The sequence below is a fragment of the Elgaria multicarinata genome, chromosome 18 (assembly GCF_023053635.1).
Source record: "Elgaria multicarinata webbii isolate HBS135686 ecotype San Diego chromosome 18, rElgMul1.1.pri, whole genome shotgun sequence".
In the NCBI taxonomy this organism is placed as follows: Eukaryota; Metazoa; Chordata; class Lepidosauria; order Squamata; family Anguidae; genus Elgaria; species Elgaria multicarinata.
This window is the reverse complement of record NC_086188.1, coordinates 14,317,107-14,334,974: the sequence shown is the minus strand read 5'-3', so window position 1 is coordinate 14,334,974 and position 17,868 is coordinate 14,317,107. Positions and strand designations below refer to the sequence as shown.

The window sequence follows — 17,868 nt, the reverse complement described above, 5'->3', positions numbered from 1 at the left end:
TCTCTCTCTCTCCATTATGTATGGTATAAAGCTCTGCAAAGCTTGCACCACACCATCCTTCTTATGTCTAGAATCCCAGTGGTAGCTCCTTGCTGTGAGGACTACCTGAATAAAAACTATCAAGGAAGCTTGAACATATGTGCAGCGGGTTCTAGTGAGCTATTATATGGAGCTATCATTTTGGCTACTAGTCATGATGGCTAAGTGTAGCCTCCAGTATCAGAGGCAGTAAGCCTGTATACACTAGTTTCTGGAGAATATAGGTGGAAGGGTGCTGTTGCACTGTGTCCTGCTCATGGGTCCCTAGTCGACAGCTGGTTGGCCCCTGTGTGAACAGAGTGCTGGACTAGATGGATCCTTGGTCTGATCCAGCATGGCTCTTCTTATGTTCTTATTGTGGACACATCCGCCCAGTGATTTGGTACATTCCAAAAAAAAGCAGGTCTCTGCTACACTGAAGCCACTTAGGATTAGACTGGATCAAAAGGAGCATCTATTTCCACCATCCATGGAATTTTTCATATTCACAGGAACATAGTTGCGGGGGGGGGGGGGGAACCTTTAACACCTTTATCACCCAGTAAAGAAGCAAAGACCAAGGGAAGTCTTTGAGTGTACCATTTTTGTGGTTCTGAGCCACCCTGTACCAATGTACCATCCTCCCATCTGCAAAACTTTGGAGGTTTGTGTTCCATCCAAACAGCCAAAGGGGATCTTAAATTAAAGGTGAAAGCCATATACCAAGATAAATTATTTTACCATCTTAAAAACTGTATTATCTTCCTTAGGAAAACAACATGCTGGATAAGGAATGGAACAAGTATGAATGCAAGCTGCAATCCTCCAGCCAGCATATTCCCGTATTCCAGAACTGTGCATCTGCTCAGCAGTACTTCAATTGCCTCTGCAGGCTTTCCCGGACCATCACTACACCAATGGGAAAGACGTCTTCCCTCTTTCAATAAAACACATTAAAATCACAAAGCGTGTTGCTGCAGCTTTCACTACCAAGGATGCAAAGCAGGAGTCAAAAGTGCAATGAAGGACCTATGGTCTCAGGGGCAAAGCCAGGCTTTTAAACTGAACAAGCTGTATGCACAATAAATGCTGGACTGGCAGAATCACCGAAACCAGAACACACTAACGCCTCTCTTCCCAGCTGGGGACGCAAACAACAGCACAACACGCTACCAGAAAAATGGAGCAGTTTTGCTATTTTTACTTGAATCTTGTTTGCTAAGCAAACACACTTTTGAATACAAGTACTGGTCTACACTTTTTAAAAATAAAGATACATCTTTCATAGTTTGATCTGAAATACCTGATTAATGTCTGCCAACACTCTATTTCTGTAGCAATTACGTTTATACTATTTAGCCAAGATTAGCCCATTTCTGCATTGCTATGATAGGAATGTTAAGAACAGTAATGCATGAGATCAGTAGAAATATTATACTCAGAAATCATGTCCTACCAATTAAATGTATTTCAAGGATTGAAAAATACTTTGGTCAAGTACAATTTGACACAAAAGTTTCCTGCAGAGCAGTCTTCACATATCCAGTCAATGGTGGTGATATCAATATACTATCTTTTCCAGAAACTTCACTGAGTTTCCTACAAGATTTTAAAACATTGCACAAGAAAGAATGACGACATGGCCATCCAATGAGTTGTACATATATATAAAATTAACCCCCACATTCCCAGTTTTGGCTCTAGGATTTTGTGGGCCCTTGTGCACACCACCCTAACTTAGAAGATGCAGGACATGCAATCGAGCATTCTCTTAGGATTCGTCTAATTTTTGTGGATACTCTATTATTATTATTAATTTTATTTATTTACAATATTTATATACCGCTCCCCATTCAAAATTTCAGAGCAGTGTACTAGATAAAATAAAATAAAAACAGCATAAAAACACATTAAAATAGATTTTTTAAAAAAGCAAAGAGGAAACGTTGGGGCAGTGGTTTGGGGGCCTAGCAAATGCCAACTTTGCTACTCTTTGGAGCCAGTCCAGAATCCAAGTGAACCTTTCATACACTAGAAAACACCAACAGGAACAACAAATGATTTAATTGAGAGGAGACATCAAAGCAATTGATTGTATCTGACATAGCTGCTTAACCAAAGCTTGACATGTTTCACTGGGTTTTTATTTATTTATTGCATTTATATACCGCCCCTTAGCCAAAGCTCTCTGGGCGGTTACAAAAGTGACTTTGGTGACCTGAGAGCACAAAAAACTATTTTCTATTAATACATTCAAGCAAAGATCAGAATTCCTAGGAGTAGATGTCCAGCCATAGGAATCAAATTACAGAGATGTTGCGTGAGCAAATGTATTAGTTAACCAAATGGTTAATTTAAGACTGAGCTGAATAATACAGTGGCAGTATTTGCATGTGAATGAGACAGCATGCTAGTGCACATTGCTTGATTGCTCATGCCTGGCTCCTCTTGCAAGTGGAAGCAGGTAAATGAACTATGGACCTTCCATCCATAGCTTGTTTATTGTGACATGCAAACCAGGAGTTCTAGCTTGTCTCTCCCCAGACAAGCCAGAGTCATAAGCCACACTTTGTTCTTGACTTATGACTCTGGTTTATCTGGGGAGAGACAAGCCAGGTTCTCACATCACCATAAACCATGAGCAGAACGTTCGTGGTTTGTTTAGCTTCCCGTCCTTGCATGTTCAAATAACACTTTCTGGGAAGGCCTGAGTAGGGCTAGAATTCTTTAGAATTCTGGCTTATCGTAATGTGAAAATGTAGTCATTCTAAGGTGGAATATTATGCTGGTACTTCAAGTTATGACCTACTGAGGTTTAAAAAATGTCTCACACACAAGCACTCATTCAATTTCTCCAACTCTTAAGTAAAAAGAGGCAGCCAAAACAATGGTAAGATGCATTTATTTTGGGGCAATTAACAGGTTTTGCTTTCATACCAAAGGTATTCACAGATTGATAAATGATAGAGTCTTGGCTAGGGCAAATTGAATTCTGGAGGCTCAAATACTTCAGGTAAAAACAGCTTCACCAAGGTGATTTTGCGGAACCCCCCAAACCCCACAGAAATAAATCTATTGGCTGCTAGTGAGCTGTGAACATAAACAAAACACTCTTCACTGAAATAGGTTGTGCAAACCCTGCCAAATTTTCCCACATGGGCAGGTAATTTTAATTGGCTAATCAAGGCAACCTGCTGTGGCAAGCTGCCCTGATAAAGATAAAGATCAAGCCCCTTCCCCAACCACTCAGCAGGAACACAAACTGACCCTCACTCAAGTGTGAACCCACCACAATAAACTAAAAGCAATGAACCTTGGTATGAAAGAGGTACCAAGCAATGCAAGGTTAATACTGTTTAAATCCTAGGCTCAGCCATCATATCTGAACTGAACAGAAATTTAGAAACACAACTTCCAGGTACACAAGTACCATAAACTTGGAAAAGGGGAAGGAGGGAAAGCAACTCAACCATCACCACCACTAATCCTGGTTCTAAGGTTGTGGAAATATCCAACTCTCAAACAAGGAATGTCAATGAACCTTGCCGCAACTTGGAGAGGAAGGAGATTAATACAGTAACATTGAGTCCACTAACAGGACTCAAGACTAGTTATTGTGTCATCATGCACTGCATATACAAAATCACTGTAGGGAGAGAGAATATGTTGAGAAAGGAGGAATATGAGCAGGGAAACTGCCTTAATTTAAGTATCAAAATAATGCTGTCAGCATTCGGAGTTTACATCAAAGCTTTCAGTCAGAATCCTTACCTTTTGTTAATGGGCTTTTCATCTTTCTCATATGGCCGGATGAACCACTTTCCAATTCTCACGAAGCTCTTATCCATTAGGCATCTTAGAAAAATAAAGAAATAATAATCATAATACCAATTGCTCAAGTCAAACTCTGAAAATATTATGACAATCAGTAATCATCCTGGCGGTTTGGTACTGTATGAGGATTTTAAACAAGTGAAAAGTCTAAAAACTATTTGGGCAGCCGACTGGCCAAATAAAATATTGTCAAAAGACGGTCAGGTGTTTTTAAAGCACGGGCAGGTCAATCCTACCTGCCCGATTCGGAATGCCTCCAAGATATCCTAAGCCAGGGTTCCCCCGATGCATCACTCCGCAGGTACCGTGGGGGCCAGCAGGGACCTTCAACGGTGCCCACGAAGATCTCCACTCCCTGCCCCTCTTCAAAAATGTATTTTTAATTAAAAAAATAATAATGGAAAAGGGTTAAGGCACCAGGTTCTCCTTCCTAACCTGCCACTGATAAGCTGTTCAGTGGGCTGGAAGAGAAGGAAGGAATTGTTTCCTGACCCTAACTCAATCTTCTCCCATCTCCGCAGACCTTTCCCCTTCTCTCTCTCTCTCTCTCTCTCCACTCCCAGCCTTTAGCCTTCCTATTTCTCTCCACCCAACCTCTTTCCTCGCTATTTCTCTCCCTTTCCCATCCCTAGCCTTCTTTTTCTCCCACACACCCCTTTATCTTGCTGTTTCTCTCCACTCCCAGCCTCTAGCCTCACTACTCCCCTCCTCGCTCTTTTGACTAGCCAGGCCCCACAGTAGCCTTTATTTAACTAGCCACATCCTCCACAAGAGCCATTTTGTAGTGACGCCCACAACTGTTTCTCCATTTCCCAGATCTTTCCATGGATCCAAAAAAAAGCTGAGGACTATTTACCCACCCACTGGGAACACCACAATTTGTTTAGGAATGCTACCCATGGAGAGGTTTTAGCAAATCCTGAGTCAACAGCAAAAGGAGGAAATAATTAGCATTGGTTCATTAGAGAAACCAAATATATGGTCAACAGTTGGAAATGTCTCAAACACAAAAGTCACTTTAAACAGGATAACAGAAAGAATCAAGCCTTAGAATTAAGAACTTCAAGAGGAAATTCCAGGCTGCTAATATTATTGGATTTCTAGACTCCTGATAGCATTTGTTTGGCCATTGGAACTTGAAGAGAAAGTTTTTACATGCTAAGGCTTGCAGATATCCTTTAAGCAGGAACAGCCTAATTAAACTAGGCCTGTGTTTGTTCTTGCCTTTTGGCACCTATCCCATATTCCTTTTGCAAGTAGCAAGGAAATAAAAGGTGTGTGTAAAAGAGAACAGCATACAACTGATCTTTCCTGATGAGACGATAGAAGCCGTAACCCTGAATGATTCACATTGGTCCTTTAGTATCCATTTCTCTGGCATGCTCAGAACTGCTGGACCTTCCAAGAATGACGAAATAATATAAATATCCTGCTGTTAAATCAGGTCTAAAAGCAACAATTGCATATAGCCAGTAAAAATGGCATCAAGGTGAACAGATAGAGAACACCCCACACTTTTAAATCACAGTTGATTAGTCTAGGCATATGTGAGCTAGTGGGCAAGTAACTGAATCAAGGAACGATGTCGTTTTCTGGCCTTAAATTACGGCTGATCAACTGATTAGAGAAGAGACTGGCCAGTTGAAACACAAACTGGCTTTAAAACAAATACCAGGCCAAAAAACTATGTGTGAATACACAGACCAAAAATGATTAAAGATCTGCATAAAAGCCACAGGGTTGTCTACGGCGGTTATAATTTCAATTGATTTGGTAATCAAAGATTTATACTGTAAATAGGTATAATATTCTGCAGCTGCTAATGCAATAAGAGCAGCTCTTTTTTTTTTAAAAAAAAGTCTTTTGCATCCAAGAATGCCCCAATTGATAGTAAGCAGCCTAATGAGCTTTAATGTCAAGCATTCCGGGCCTACATAAAGTTTATGTATCATTCCTCTTTGGAGGTACTCTGCACTGAGGGACCACCTGTATTAAATTATGGGGCTGGAATCCCCATAATTTGGGGCTGGAATCCTTCTTCCATATAGCTGCTGCAATCCTCATCAGAGACCCCACACACCCTGGTTGTGCCACATCCTGCAGGTATCTAACTGTTGACAACCAAGAAAAGGGCTTCCCCCCCTCCCCTGTAGTATGTTATAGTTCAGGCACATGTTGAAGCCTTTTTAAATTCACTTCGGTGTATGATGATTTATGATGCCTGCCATGGGAGGTGTTTTCGAGATGGCTATTGGTTATGTTTTAGTATGCTGTAGTTATATTGTATGTGTATATTTATACTATTGCTTTATTGCTGTACACTGCCTGGATATGTTTCATATGACAGGCAGTATAGAAATATTTTAAAACAAAATAAAAATGTCTTGCTCACTCCCTGTGCTGTCTTCTCCATTGTCACCCAATTTTAAGCTCCATATGGGGACAGAGCACAATGAAATTAGTGTGCTATTGGGTTATTCGTGGGCTGATTGGTATCCAATCAGCTTCCCTATGCATGGCCTCCAGGTCACCAACAGCAACCACCCCTCTGTCCTCATGGCCACCAGCAAAATGAAGACGGCTCAGAAGAGAGGCAGCCATCTTTTCTGATATGTGGTGAAATTTGAAAAACGCTCTCTCTCCCTTTAGCATCTTTCCTTTTGCAGATCCCAAAGCAAATGAGAGGATTTCTCCTCTCCTCCCCACCTCTGACCACTTGGTTGAGGGGAAGGGTAGGTGACAAGCCTAAATTTGGTAATCTAAAGCAATATTAATGGATCCCTGCTCCTAACATATAACAATTTATTTCTATTTTATACTGTAGTTTTAAACTTTTAAATGAATATAAAGTATTTCATGCTGAGTTTTGTGGTTTTAGTTGTTGTGAACTGTCCAGAGAGTTTCGGCTACTGGACGGTATAGAAATGTAATGACTGAATAAAAATAAAACAGCACAGGTGGAGTTCCCTTACCTTTCCAGCAGGTTGTGTATCGCCTTGAAAAGCAGCGTCCTGCATTCATACGAAAGCCCATTTTCCCAAAGTCCTTCTTCCACCACTGTAAAAACAGGCAACATGTTAATATATTATTCAGGAAAAGAGTGCGGGGGTGGAATAATTCAAGACAACTAAAGTATTATGCCTTGAAAATAGCAGCTGGCTTCTTCAAATAACTTATAGATTCGACTACAATATTTTCTATCTGGTCAACTAGCAAAAAGAATTGCAAAAAACTTAAGGCACACATTTTCCTCCTCTTCAAAAATGTTGTTTTATAACGGGAGGTTCCTCTCAGCTTTATATGAGCATTATGGAACAAAGAGACGCTGAGATAGAGCAAGCAAAGGGATTGACATTCAAATTATTCAAATCCTAAAACCAGAGATATTGAAGTGCTGAAATGCTCATTGTGCATTTACACTGTACATTTACACTGCCTTCAATAATATGTGCTATCATAAAAGAAAAGTACTGCCAGTTGTACAAACAGGTATTGATCATCACAAAAATCAGCACAGGCCAATGAATACAGTTATGCAGCCAAGTTCATCTGGGAAATCAGAGTCCAGGTCCCACCTCTGTCATGAACTCAGTGGATGTCCTGGACTAGCTCTGCATCTCAGAACATCACATTCAAAATGAGATCATACAGACTGCGTGTGACCATGTGACCGTGTGTGTGTGCAAGAGAGAGAGAGACAGGCAGGCAGGCAGGCAGGCAGACAGGCAGATTCAAATGCAAGGAGCTTAAATATTTTGGGAACCAGCACTGAATAACTGTAAGGTGCAATGGAAAGCATTCATAACTCTGGAGGGAGACAAAGAAGGAAGCTGGAGAGCATTTATTTGAAGTAGCCAGTCAAACATTGGGCTACAGCTGAAAATCAAACACCTCAAAAGCAATCCAAATGGTCATCAAAAATAGGAATACAAATGTGCCTTGCTAGATTGCTTGTTTTGTGTTATAAGAAAACACTCATTGGAGAAGGCACTTCCATTCTCTCAGCTTCTGCTCCTTTTGCCAAGGCAGTTACATATCTTGCCCAGGTGCCATTGCCCGTAGAGCATGGAGTGTATGATTGGCTGAGACCGTAAATACATCTCAGTAAAGTGATTAAAAAACCTAGCTTGTTTATGCTGCATAAGTGCAGTTTTAACGCTATAACTAATACTAATCTCATGCAAACAACCACAAAGCTACAAATGTATACACAGCTTTGTGTAAATACTTCTCCTTGCCTGCATATGTACTAGCTACAGGAAAATGGGGAAAGGCAGAAACAGATAAGGAGAACTCATGGGAAAAATAGAAAACAATATGTATTAATGATACAATATAATATACAAAGACTATCTTACAAGTAATACATATATAAATACAATAAATTATAATTACGCTGTATGTGGGAATACAGAAACAATTCCCACCAGTGTAAATGCAATAAGCATACATGCAAACAAAACCTCCAAAAAATCTATGAATTAGGGGAATATGAAAAATATATTATGCGGCTAACCACTCTGGGAAATTCCACTAAGACCAGGGTAGGCAATCTGGTCTCCTCCAGATGCTCTGGGCTACAACTCCCATTGAAAGCTCCAGCCAGTATGGCCAATGGTCAGGGATTAAGGGAGCTGTAGTCTAATGGAGCACCAGGTTACCTACTCTTGCAATAAGGAAACACAGTGAAAATGTATTACACTGAACATTTACAGTTTTAACTATACTAGTGGCTGCAAATATGCAGGGAGCATACACTATGGGATGCAACTAATTGTTCAGCCATTAAGAATGACTGAAAATCAATTTCTTGCTCTGTTCTCCTGAAAGGATTCTACACTAATTCAAAGTGCATGAAACCGGGAAATCAACAACTACAGAAGGAGTTATTTTATAACTACAGCTATAGGCTCCTTTTTCCTATGAAGCGCCTTCTTCTGTGCTAAGGGGGGAGGAAATCAATTTAAAAATCCAATTCATTGGCGAATGTCTGCATTAAATAAATATCAAACATTCAATTACCACAGACCTGTACTAAAGCTTTCATTTTATTTTTGATTAAATTTATCCATTTAGTGACAAATGCAGAAGTATCAATGCGCTCTAGAAACTGACATACAAAAAAGCAGCAAAGGAGGGTAATGCTATACTCTGATTCTGAAATACTGCATTAAGGCCATAAAATATATAATTAGGTGAAATGCTATTGATCTATCATTGTTACTTTGCCATTGATACCCTTGTAAATTCTGTGTTTGAAGTCCTCAGAGGCTGGTATCTTAGGCGGTTCTTTCTGCTCCTTGTGCTGCTTCTAGTTCTAAGGAAATGTGCTTTCACTTGCCTTCAGAACTCTGGAGAAGTAACTCCCTTATATCATGTCATCAGCAGAAATGGGTGAATCTGTTGGTTTTGGTTCTCCTTAAGTTTCTAATTTTCTGATCTTAAATTCAGTTCAGTCTGATTTCACTTCAATGTATGAACGTTATTTTTAAAGGTCTGTTTGAAAATGCATATGCATTTTTGTGTGCACATTTCCTAATATACAGATTTCTGTGTGTACTTCCCTCAAATGTACACATTTTTATGCACACGATTTGCTACTGCGGTTTGGCAAGCTCTTTTCACTGTGTTTCTGCACATTGCTTTCACTATTGTGTGCGTTTTTATGCACATTTCCATAGCATGTGCATTTTTATGCTCACTTTCCCCTGATGTGCATGCTTTGTGTGGAGGACTGTAGCACGTAATTCAGTAAAGTGTAAAATTTGGTGGTTCAGCAGGTGTGAATTTGGTGAATTCTCCTAAAAATTCCAACAGAACAAATTTCTCACCCATTCCTAGTCATTAATACTAAAGGGCACCATTTGCTTGATCCTTTTGCAAATCCTCTTTATGGTGGACAGTTACTTAAAAACTCCCAAGAGTTCTAACTACATTGTCAGTTACTAAGTTCCAGCTAGCGTGACGCAAGCAATCTCTTTTCCTTTTTCCTTTTTTTTTTTAGTCTGAACCCAAATATGAGTACTTTGCTGTTTATATTCTCAGTGGCAAACACTTTTCAGCCAAACACTATATTTTCTTTGTTCCTCCAGCATAAGCATGTTTTTACAAACGGCATAGTTAGAAAGAGGGCTGTCAATTGAATATCTGACAACTCATGTCCCTGAGAAAAGGGGTTTATGCCAAATCTAGAACAGTTGTCTGTCACCACTATTCCAGCAATGACAAGAAATCCCAGCAGCTGTACTGGCTGAGATGCAGCTGCCTCATTAGCATTCCCTCACCAACAAAAAAATACTCATCCAACATTTCTGCGCTTGCAACAATGATCTTAAAGAGCATTTTACAGAAGACTTAGTAAGAGTAAGGGCACTCTGCAGCATGATCGAGAGAACATGGAAACACAATTCATTAGACACGCCTGGAGTGATAACAATGGAGCTGGCTGCCTTTCATTTCCTTATATTGTGCTGAGACTAATGCATTCCCATTACACAACAAGCAAATTTACACCCAGAAGAAAGCTGTAATCACCTTTGATTAAGAGATGACATTTTTACTATATTAGGAAGCTGGCTGAGTCTCTCTTTAAAAAATAATAATGTTAAACTGATAAATGCCCAACAGGCATAAAATTCCCCCAACCAAAATACATTCCCCAAAATGGCCTTTTAATAAGTCTAATGTGAATCTTACAACGATCTGTTGAAGGCCCTCAACCATCTTATTTGTCTGCAACCCGGTTGCTATTTTAAAAAAATCACAGCTCTGCAGTCTCACAATTATGCTGATCTACAACAATATTTTTCATGTTTAGCTGATGCTGGCTTCTCTTAAAATGTTGGCTTCTCTTAAAACATTTTTGTATCATTATTAAGAACAATGCCTCTTTTATTTGTTCTGTTGCTTTCAACATTGTGTTGTCCTGTGCTTTCATTTCTATTTATCACCGACTCTCCAGCTGATACAAAATTCACTAATTTTATGATGGACAGAACACATCTGAAAATATACTTTTGGTTAAAACTGTTAAAACAAAATGGAGTGGGTGTCGGTGGTAAAAATATGTACCATGGAAGTATTCCAACACTTATGCAACACTTACTATCGTCATTGAAATTCTGGAATATGTCAACATAAAACTGAGACTATGCAGACTGAAAGCATCCAAGATACATTTTATCTGCATGGTTTGAAACAAGGTGCAGCCTTTTTCTCAGGAATTAATGCACCCCCACTTTTCAAGTGTCACCATTAAGACAGAACCAGGCATTCGCTGATTCTTTATCTCATCTTTCTTCTACTGAGTAGGTAGATTTGTCTGAAAGGAAGTGATTGACCTAAGGCAAGCCAGTGCGCTGCATAGCTGGGCTGGGGTTTGAATCGAAGTCCCCACTCTCCTGATGTGAAACACTCACTATATCACACTTGATTCTCTTTTATTTTTAATCATGAAGGACCACACTATTTCACATAAGTTAACTATGACCTTTATCCAGCCAAAGTAAAGGATTTTGTGAGACTTTAGAAGTATATGCTTAATTCATTTTCATGGTTCTTATAAAATTGGCTGCACTGGGTCCTACACTACTGGCAAAGCCATTTTTTTTTTCAAACAGCCTCCCTTATCACATTACAAACAAAACGTAAATGAAAAGCAAATTTTAAAACAATGAAGTTAAAGCCTCTGGTAAAAATGCACCCTTCTGGCTAAGAAAATGAAAGACAAAGCTTCATCTAAGAGAATATTAAATAATGCTATTAAAAAGAAGCTCTATGATCAACTGCTATGCTACAAATCATTAGAATACCATTGTCGCCTCTATATGAACTGACTGCTTCAGTACTAATGGTACATTGTTGGACACACTAATTTTAATGGCCAACCATTGCAAAATAATTCTTATGAAACCTGGTATGATAGTGTGGCAGTAATTTATATGTGCAGTGTGTGTTTACAAGGAGAAAAACAAAAATACACTGCATCAGTCTTGCACAATGAATGAATTATGTTCAGGTAACCAAGCAAAAAAGCTTTACCGAAGTCGATAAGTCTAGAAAGTTCTATGTTCTGAGCCACAAATACAGTTATATTGACAGCCATATTTTTGTGGGTGTATTTGCATGGCTATTGTATAATATATGATGGGATAAAAAAAGGACTAGCTATTTTACAAGGAACAGCAAACCTGGAGGACTGGTTCATACATGTATGCTGATCACTTGATTGATAACTGCAGCATAAAAGTGGTAAGTTTGTATGTAAAACAGCCATTAGAGATTAAATATCACAAGCAAGATTTCGTGTTACAGGAGATCTTATATCACTCTCCATCCATGATAGGATTTTGCTGGACAGGTAGACTAGGAGGTGACCACCTTCTTTCTATCATGGTATCATCCATTTTTTTGGTGCAGAAAAAAACCCTCCCAGTAGAATAGAAAGTCTACAATGTACACAGTAGTGCCAGCAGCGAGGTTGAAAAGCAGACCTAAGCATGATGCTGAAGGACTGCAGTGCCATCCATCGCCTTGGCAAGACAGTTCTCAGTTATGTCGAGTCATTTTGATTTGGTGCTTGGAACAGATCACCTGAAGCCATTTCAGGGACTTACCTGGAATTTCAGAGCCTATCTACCTAGGCATGCTCCCACGGGGAAGCCTGAAGATGAATGTGTCCATTCTACCTAAGTAAGGCCAAAGAAACTTTGTGGGCACATTCACAGCTGGAATTTAGTGTACATGTGCAATGCATATAAGTGAATTCAATTACTGCATGTGTATTTTTACACGTGTTTTTATGTATCACTGTAATACACTGGTATTACATTACATTACCAGTGTATACATTATTACCGTTATTCTAATGGTAATAATGCTCACTTTATTAATGCTTTAATAATGCTCACATTTGCTATTTGGGGTCTATTGACTTTGTGGTTTTCTTGCAGTATGGACAAAAGTCACAACATGTCCATCGCCCCCGAGATACAGGAGGCACAGCAAGTGCCAGTCCAATAGTGGGAGTTTCTCATCACAGACGCAGAACCCAGCATTGGGCAAAAGGTGGGATACAAATAATAATAATAATAATAATAATAATAATAATAATAATAAGTGTGATGCACAAAGATCATGAAGAAGAACACGTTGCTACAGACGTGATCTGCAATTAGGAGAGACCTAAGTGGGAACGCACTCACCAGTATCTCCCCTTTTGGGGTAGAAGGAGTAAACTCCAATTATTTGGCTAAAGTTCTACAATTTTCTGGAACTGATTATGCACATGTGCAGATCTCATAGGTGTGATTGGGCAGAAGCCAGAAAAATGAGCACAAGGAAACTAGCCAGAGTACAGGGGAAGCGTCACAAAGCAATGGCTAAGTGGAAGTCATGCAATTCAACCCGACCCCAATGAAAACTTCCAGGTCATGCTTCCTCATTCATACAAGCAAGAAGGAGGTTGCTGCTGATCCCTAGGAAGGACTTGAACCAACGTCTTAAAAAATTTTGAACCAACATCCTGGAAAACTTGAAAGGAGCTGAGTTTGACAGCCAGCAGGATAAGGTAGCTCGTGACAGTTATGTATGCATACATCGACTCCAAGCTTGCACCATCATCTGAACATTGCCCTTTCATTACTGTATGTTATTCTTAATAATTTTTATGCCACCTTATCCCTTGCAAATAAAGGCAGGTAGCAACACTGTAAAATACAGTAACTGAAGCATCCCTGTATTCCCTCCCCCATCCATTGAAATAACACTAGTGTGCAGAAGCACTTAAAAGGCATGTTTTTGCTAACTAAAAACAGAACAAAAAAAAACACACTATCTCTATTGCTAAATGCTACCACACAGCCAGCAGAGGGAGCTTAACACACTACACATTAAGGCTAATTGGTCTTGGTTGTTCAAAGTAAGACACGCATGAAGATTTCCCCACAGCACTATTATCTGTTCAAAACAGGACGTTTCAGGGCCCATTTCACAACGCTTAAAGTTGATAAACAAATTTGAAGAGGTTGGTGTCATAGTTGGAAATAGGCATCTAGGAGGGAAAGTGGAGAGAAGCTTTCGAAAGAAGAGTCACTGCCACCACGACTCTTCATGGGGATGCAATGCAGCTCTCTTCATGGGGATGCAATGTAGCTGCTATACAGTCTGTGGAGGTAGAAAGGTATTGACCCAAGAGGGTGACATGATTGCCCAACATCATCCAGCAATTAGGTGCTTAATCCAATTCTGTAATTAAACACCTAAATCCAGTCCCGCCTTCCCTATTTATTTTATTTTTTTATTTGACCATTACTTGTTCAAAAAAGGGAATAAAGTCTTCAGTTGAAATAAATAATAAACAATTTTTTTTAAAAAAAAAAAATCCAATTCGGCACTATTCTGTTTACATCTTCTGCGCATTTTTAACATATTGCCTGCACTCAGTGAGAAGAATTCATCTTCCACTATTTAAGATCATCTGCCAGGAGTCTCTTTAAAACTCACCAAAATACCAAATATCATGCGGTGGCATGCGTGCAGTACACTATTAAACTCCAAGATAAGCAAGATACCTCTATTGTGAGGGAAATACAAAGCTTTTCACTGTCTAGCTCCTTCCTATCTCTCCTCTCTCATCTCACACTATTGCCCCGCTCGTGCTCTTCGCTCCTCTGATGCCATGTTTCTCGCCTGCCCAAGGGCCTCTACTTCCCTTGCTCGGCTTCGTCCATTTTCTTCTGCTGCCCCTTACGCCTGGAACGCTCTTCCAGAACATTTGAGAACTACAAGTTCAACCGCAGCTTTTAAAGCTCAGCTAAAAACTTTTCTTTTTCCTAAAGCTTTTAAAACTTGATTTTGTTCTGACTTTATATTGTTAGTTTTACCCTACCCAGTGCCTGTTTACCCTACCCTGTGCCTGTTTGCATTCTCTTCCCCTCCTTATTGTTTTATTATGATTTTATTAGAATGTAAGCCTATGCGGCAGGGTCTTGCTATTTACTGTTTTACTCTGTACAGCACCATGTACATTGATGGTGCTATATAAATAAATAAATAAATAATAAAAGATGCAGCAGGAGCTTTCATCCCCTGGCTGCACTACAACAGATTTCACATCTACAACCTTCCCTCTCTAAAGATGGGTGTGATGACAGGTGGAAGAGTTAATCTACTTGCATTCAGAGAAGTACAAGGGAAGTTTATTTAGTACTCCTAAAAGTTCTGGGAGAGTCCAGAGGGAAATGAGAGTGTTCTGAAAGAAACTGCACTCCTTTGACAGAGTACACACAGGGAGAAGACCTGCCATGCTATCGGGGGGGTGTGCATGCTGTAATTCTGAACAGGCACAATCAACAGGTTGGATACCTTCAGTATCAGAGGCAGTAAGCCAGTTGCTGGGGAACATGGGTGAGAGGGTGTTGTTGTACCAATTCCTACTTGTAGGTCCCTGGTCAACAGCTGGTTGACCACTGTGGGAATAGAGTGTTGGACTAGATGGACCCTTGGTCTGATCCAACATGGCTCTTACTTTCTTATGGTATTTGACAGATCCTTCAGCCTTTCCCAACCTGATACCTTCCAGATGTTTAGAACTAGAACTCCAAGATTCCTCATTGTTGGCTAGGACTGATGGTAGCTGAAGTCCAAAACATCTGGAAAACACCAGGTTGGAGAAGGCTGTCTTACATTATGAAAGCTGCAATTCATGGCTGTGAAGTATGTATGTGGGCATACATTTTGGGAGCTAGCCAGCCACTAAAGAAGCTTAGCAGGCAAGGTTTCATTGTCACTGCTCATGACCAGTACAACCAGAATAAATTGAAACAAAATTACTAGGGGGGGGGGGAATCTTGCAAGTGTCAATTTAAAGAATTTTTACAGCCTGCTGAATTTTGGTTACCTGGATGCACCATCTTAAGGAGTACATACTGCCATGTACACACACTGCATTATTAATTTATGGAACTTAATGCCACAAGGTGCGGGAATTCTCATTAGCAGATGGCTTTAAAGGAGAGAAAGAGACCATTAATAGCTACTGGTCACAATGGCTATCTGTATCCTCCAACTTCAGAGGTAATGTGCCACTGAATACCTGCTGCTCCAGAGCGACAACAGGACTGGATTGCTAGTTTCATGTACTATTTGTGGCCTTACCCAATCTGGGATACAGGATGCTGGACTAGATGAACTATTGGCCTAATCCAGCATATGAGGCTTTTTACCATGTCAGTCCATTAGCCCATCTAGCTCAGTATTGTGTCTTGATTGCCTGGTAGTGGCTCTCCAACGTTTGAGAGAGGGTCTTTCCAAGTCCTACCTGGAGATGTTAGGGATTGAAGCTGCAACCTTCTGCTTGCAAAGTATATGCTCGACCACAGAGCAATGACCATTGTTATGCTTTTATATTCACATCATTCTTTCTGATTGAGTGAGTGACTGGTTTCCATCCTTTCTACATGTAGGACCTCAAGGTGGCTTTCACCCATCTAAATACAGATTATGCACAATTTGAAGATCTGCAAACAAGAGAGGTGTGTGTGTGTGTGTGATTCTTACAAACAAGACTAGCAGAAAGTTGAAAATACTGAGGCAAGAGAAAACAGTAAAATGGAATTTGCAAGACAGATGCAGGCAAGACGCACTTTGCAAGAAAGAACAATAAAATGAATATATGATGAGGGAAACACCACATGCACCTCAGGCTTAATTCCCACATTTTCCATGGCAACCAGACCTGAACTAGAAACTCAACAGATATGCAGCACTTTGAGAACAGGGCTGAAATAACGTATAAATATAAATACAAGCCTGCTTTTCCTTTCTCTTCTGCAGAGCAGGGCAATAATTGCTTAGATTCTGGCTGAATCCGATTTCCCAAGATCTCCAACTGAACGAAAATTGATTTTACATAGACAGCATGTACAGGCAAGACGCACATGCTATGTTTTACTGCATTTTTGAACAAGAAAAAAGCAATCCCAAAAAGGACAGTGTACAGGAAGCTCTTCCACAATCAATTCACTAAAATTGGAGCAACAAATTCATTGGCACAGTACAGTATTATTATGGTGTCTCATAATTTCTTCATGTATCAAAACTACAAGAGTTTCTATACAAGAGCTAACAGATGGCCTTTTTTGGAGTGGGAAGGGTGCTGCCTTCTATAGATACCTGTATACAGCACTTCGTATACTTAGAAAGATAAGCCTTAACTGCTAGTAATCTTTATCCCCTTGACCCATACATTTCCTTTTCTGCCTGGTTACGTTTATTCATATAACAATACATCACAAGAAAATGTTATGGAGATAGAAAACATTGCCAAACTTTATAGTGATCACAAAGGCACTGAATATATTTGTTTTATTGTTGTTGTTTATTCGTTCAGTCGCTTCTGACTCTTCGTGACTTCATGGACCAGCCCACGCCAGAGCTTTCTGTCGGCTGTCGCCACCCCCAGCTCCCCCAAGGTCAAGTCTGTCACCTCCAGAATATCATCCATCCATCTTGCCCTTGGTCGGCCCCTCTTCCTTTTGCCTTCCACTTTCCCTAGCATCAGCCTCTTCTCCAGGGTATTCTGTCTTCTCATTATGTGGCCAAAGTACGTCAGTTTTGCCTTTAATACCATTCCCTCAAGTGAGCAGTCTGGCTTTATTTCCTGGAGTATGGACTGGTTGGATCTTCTTGCAGTCCAAGGCACTCTCAGAATTTTCCTCCAACACCACAGTTCAAAAACATCTATCATCCTTCCCTCAGCTTTCCTTATGGTCCAGCTCTCGCAGCCATAGGAATACCATTGCTTTAACTATGCAGACCTTTGTTGTCAGTGTGGTGTCTCTGCTCTTAACTATTTTATCAAGATTTGTCATTGCTCTCCTCCCAAGAAGTAAACGTCTTCTGATTTCCTGGCTGCAGTCAGCGTCTGCAATAATCTTTGATACTCCAAAGCAAATATTACTCCAAGCAAATTCAATGATTGGGAATTTCTGTCCTACACAATTGGTGATTAATACT

General features: G+C 40.0%; 1 protein-coding gene across 1 annotated transcript in view; it reads right to left on the bottom strand.

Annotated features, from left to right (window-relative positions):
• Positions 1–17,868, bottom strand: part of MED13L (mediator complex subunit 13L) — a 188,501-nt gene that overhangs the window by 115,374 nt on the left and 55,259 nt on the right. The window contains exons 3-4 of the mRNA XM_063144236.1: positions 6,825–6,909; positions 3,790–3,873 (exon numbers count right to left, since the gene is read on the bottom strand). Coding sequence (XP_063000306.1) covers positions 3,790–3,873; positions 6,825–6,909 — 169 coding nt within the window. The remainder of the gene's footprint in view (positions 1–3,789; positions 3,874–6,824; positions 6,910–17,868) is intronic.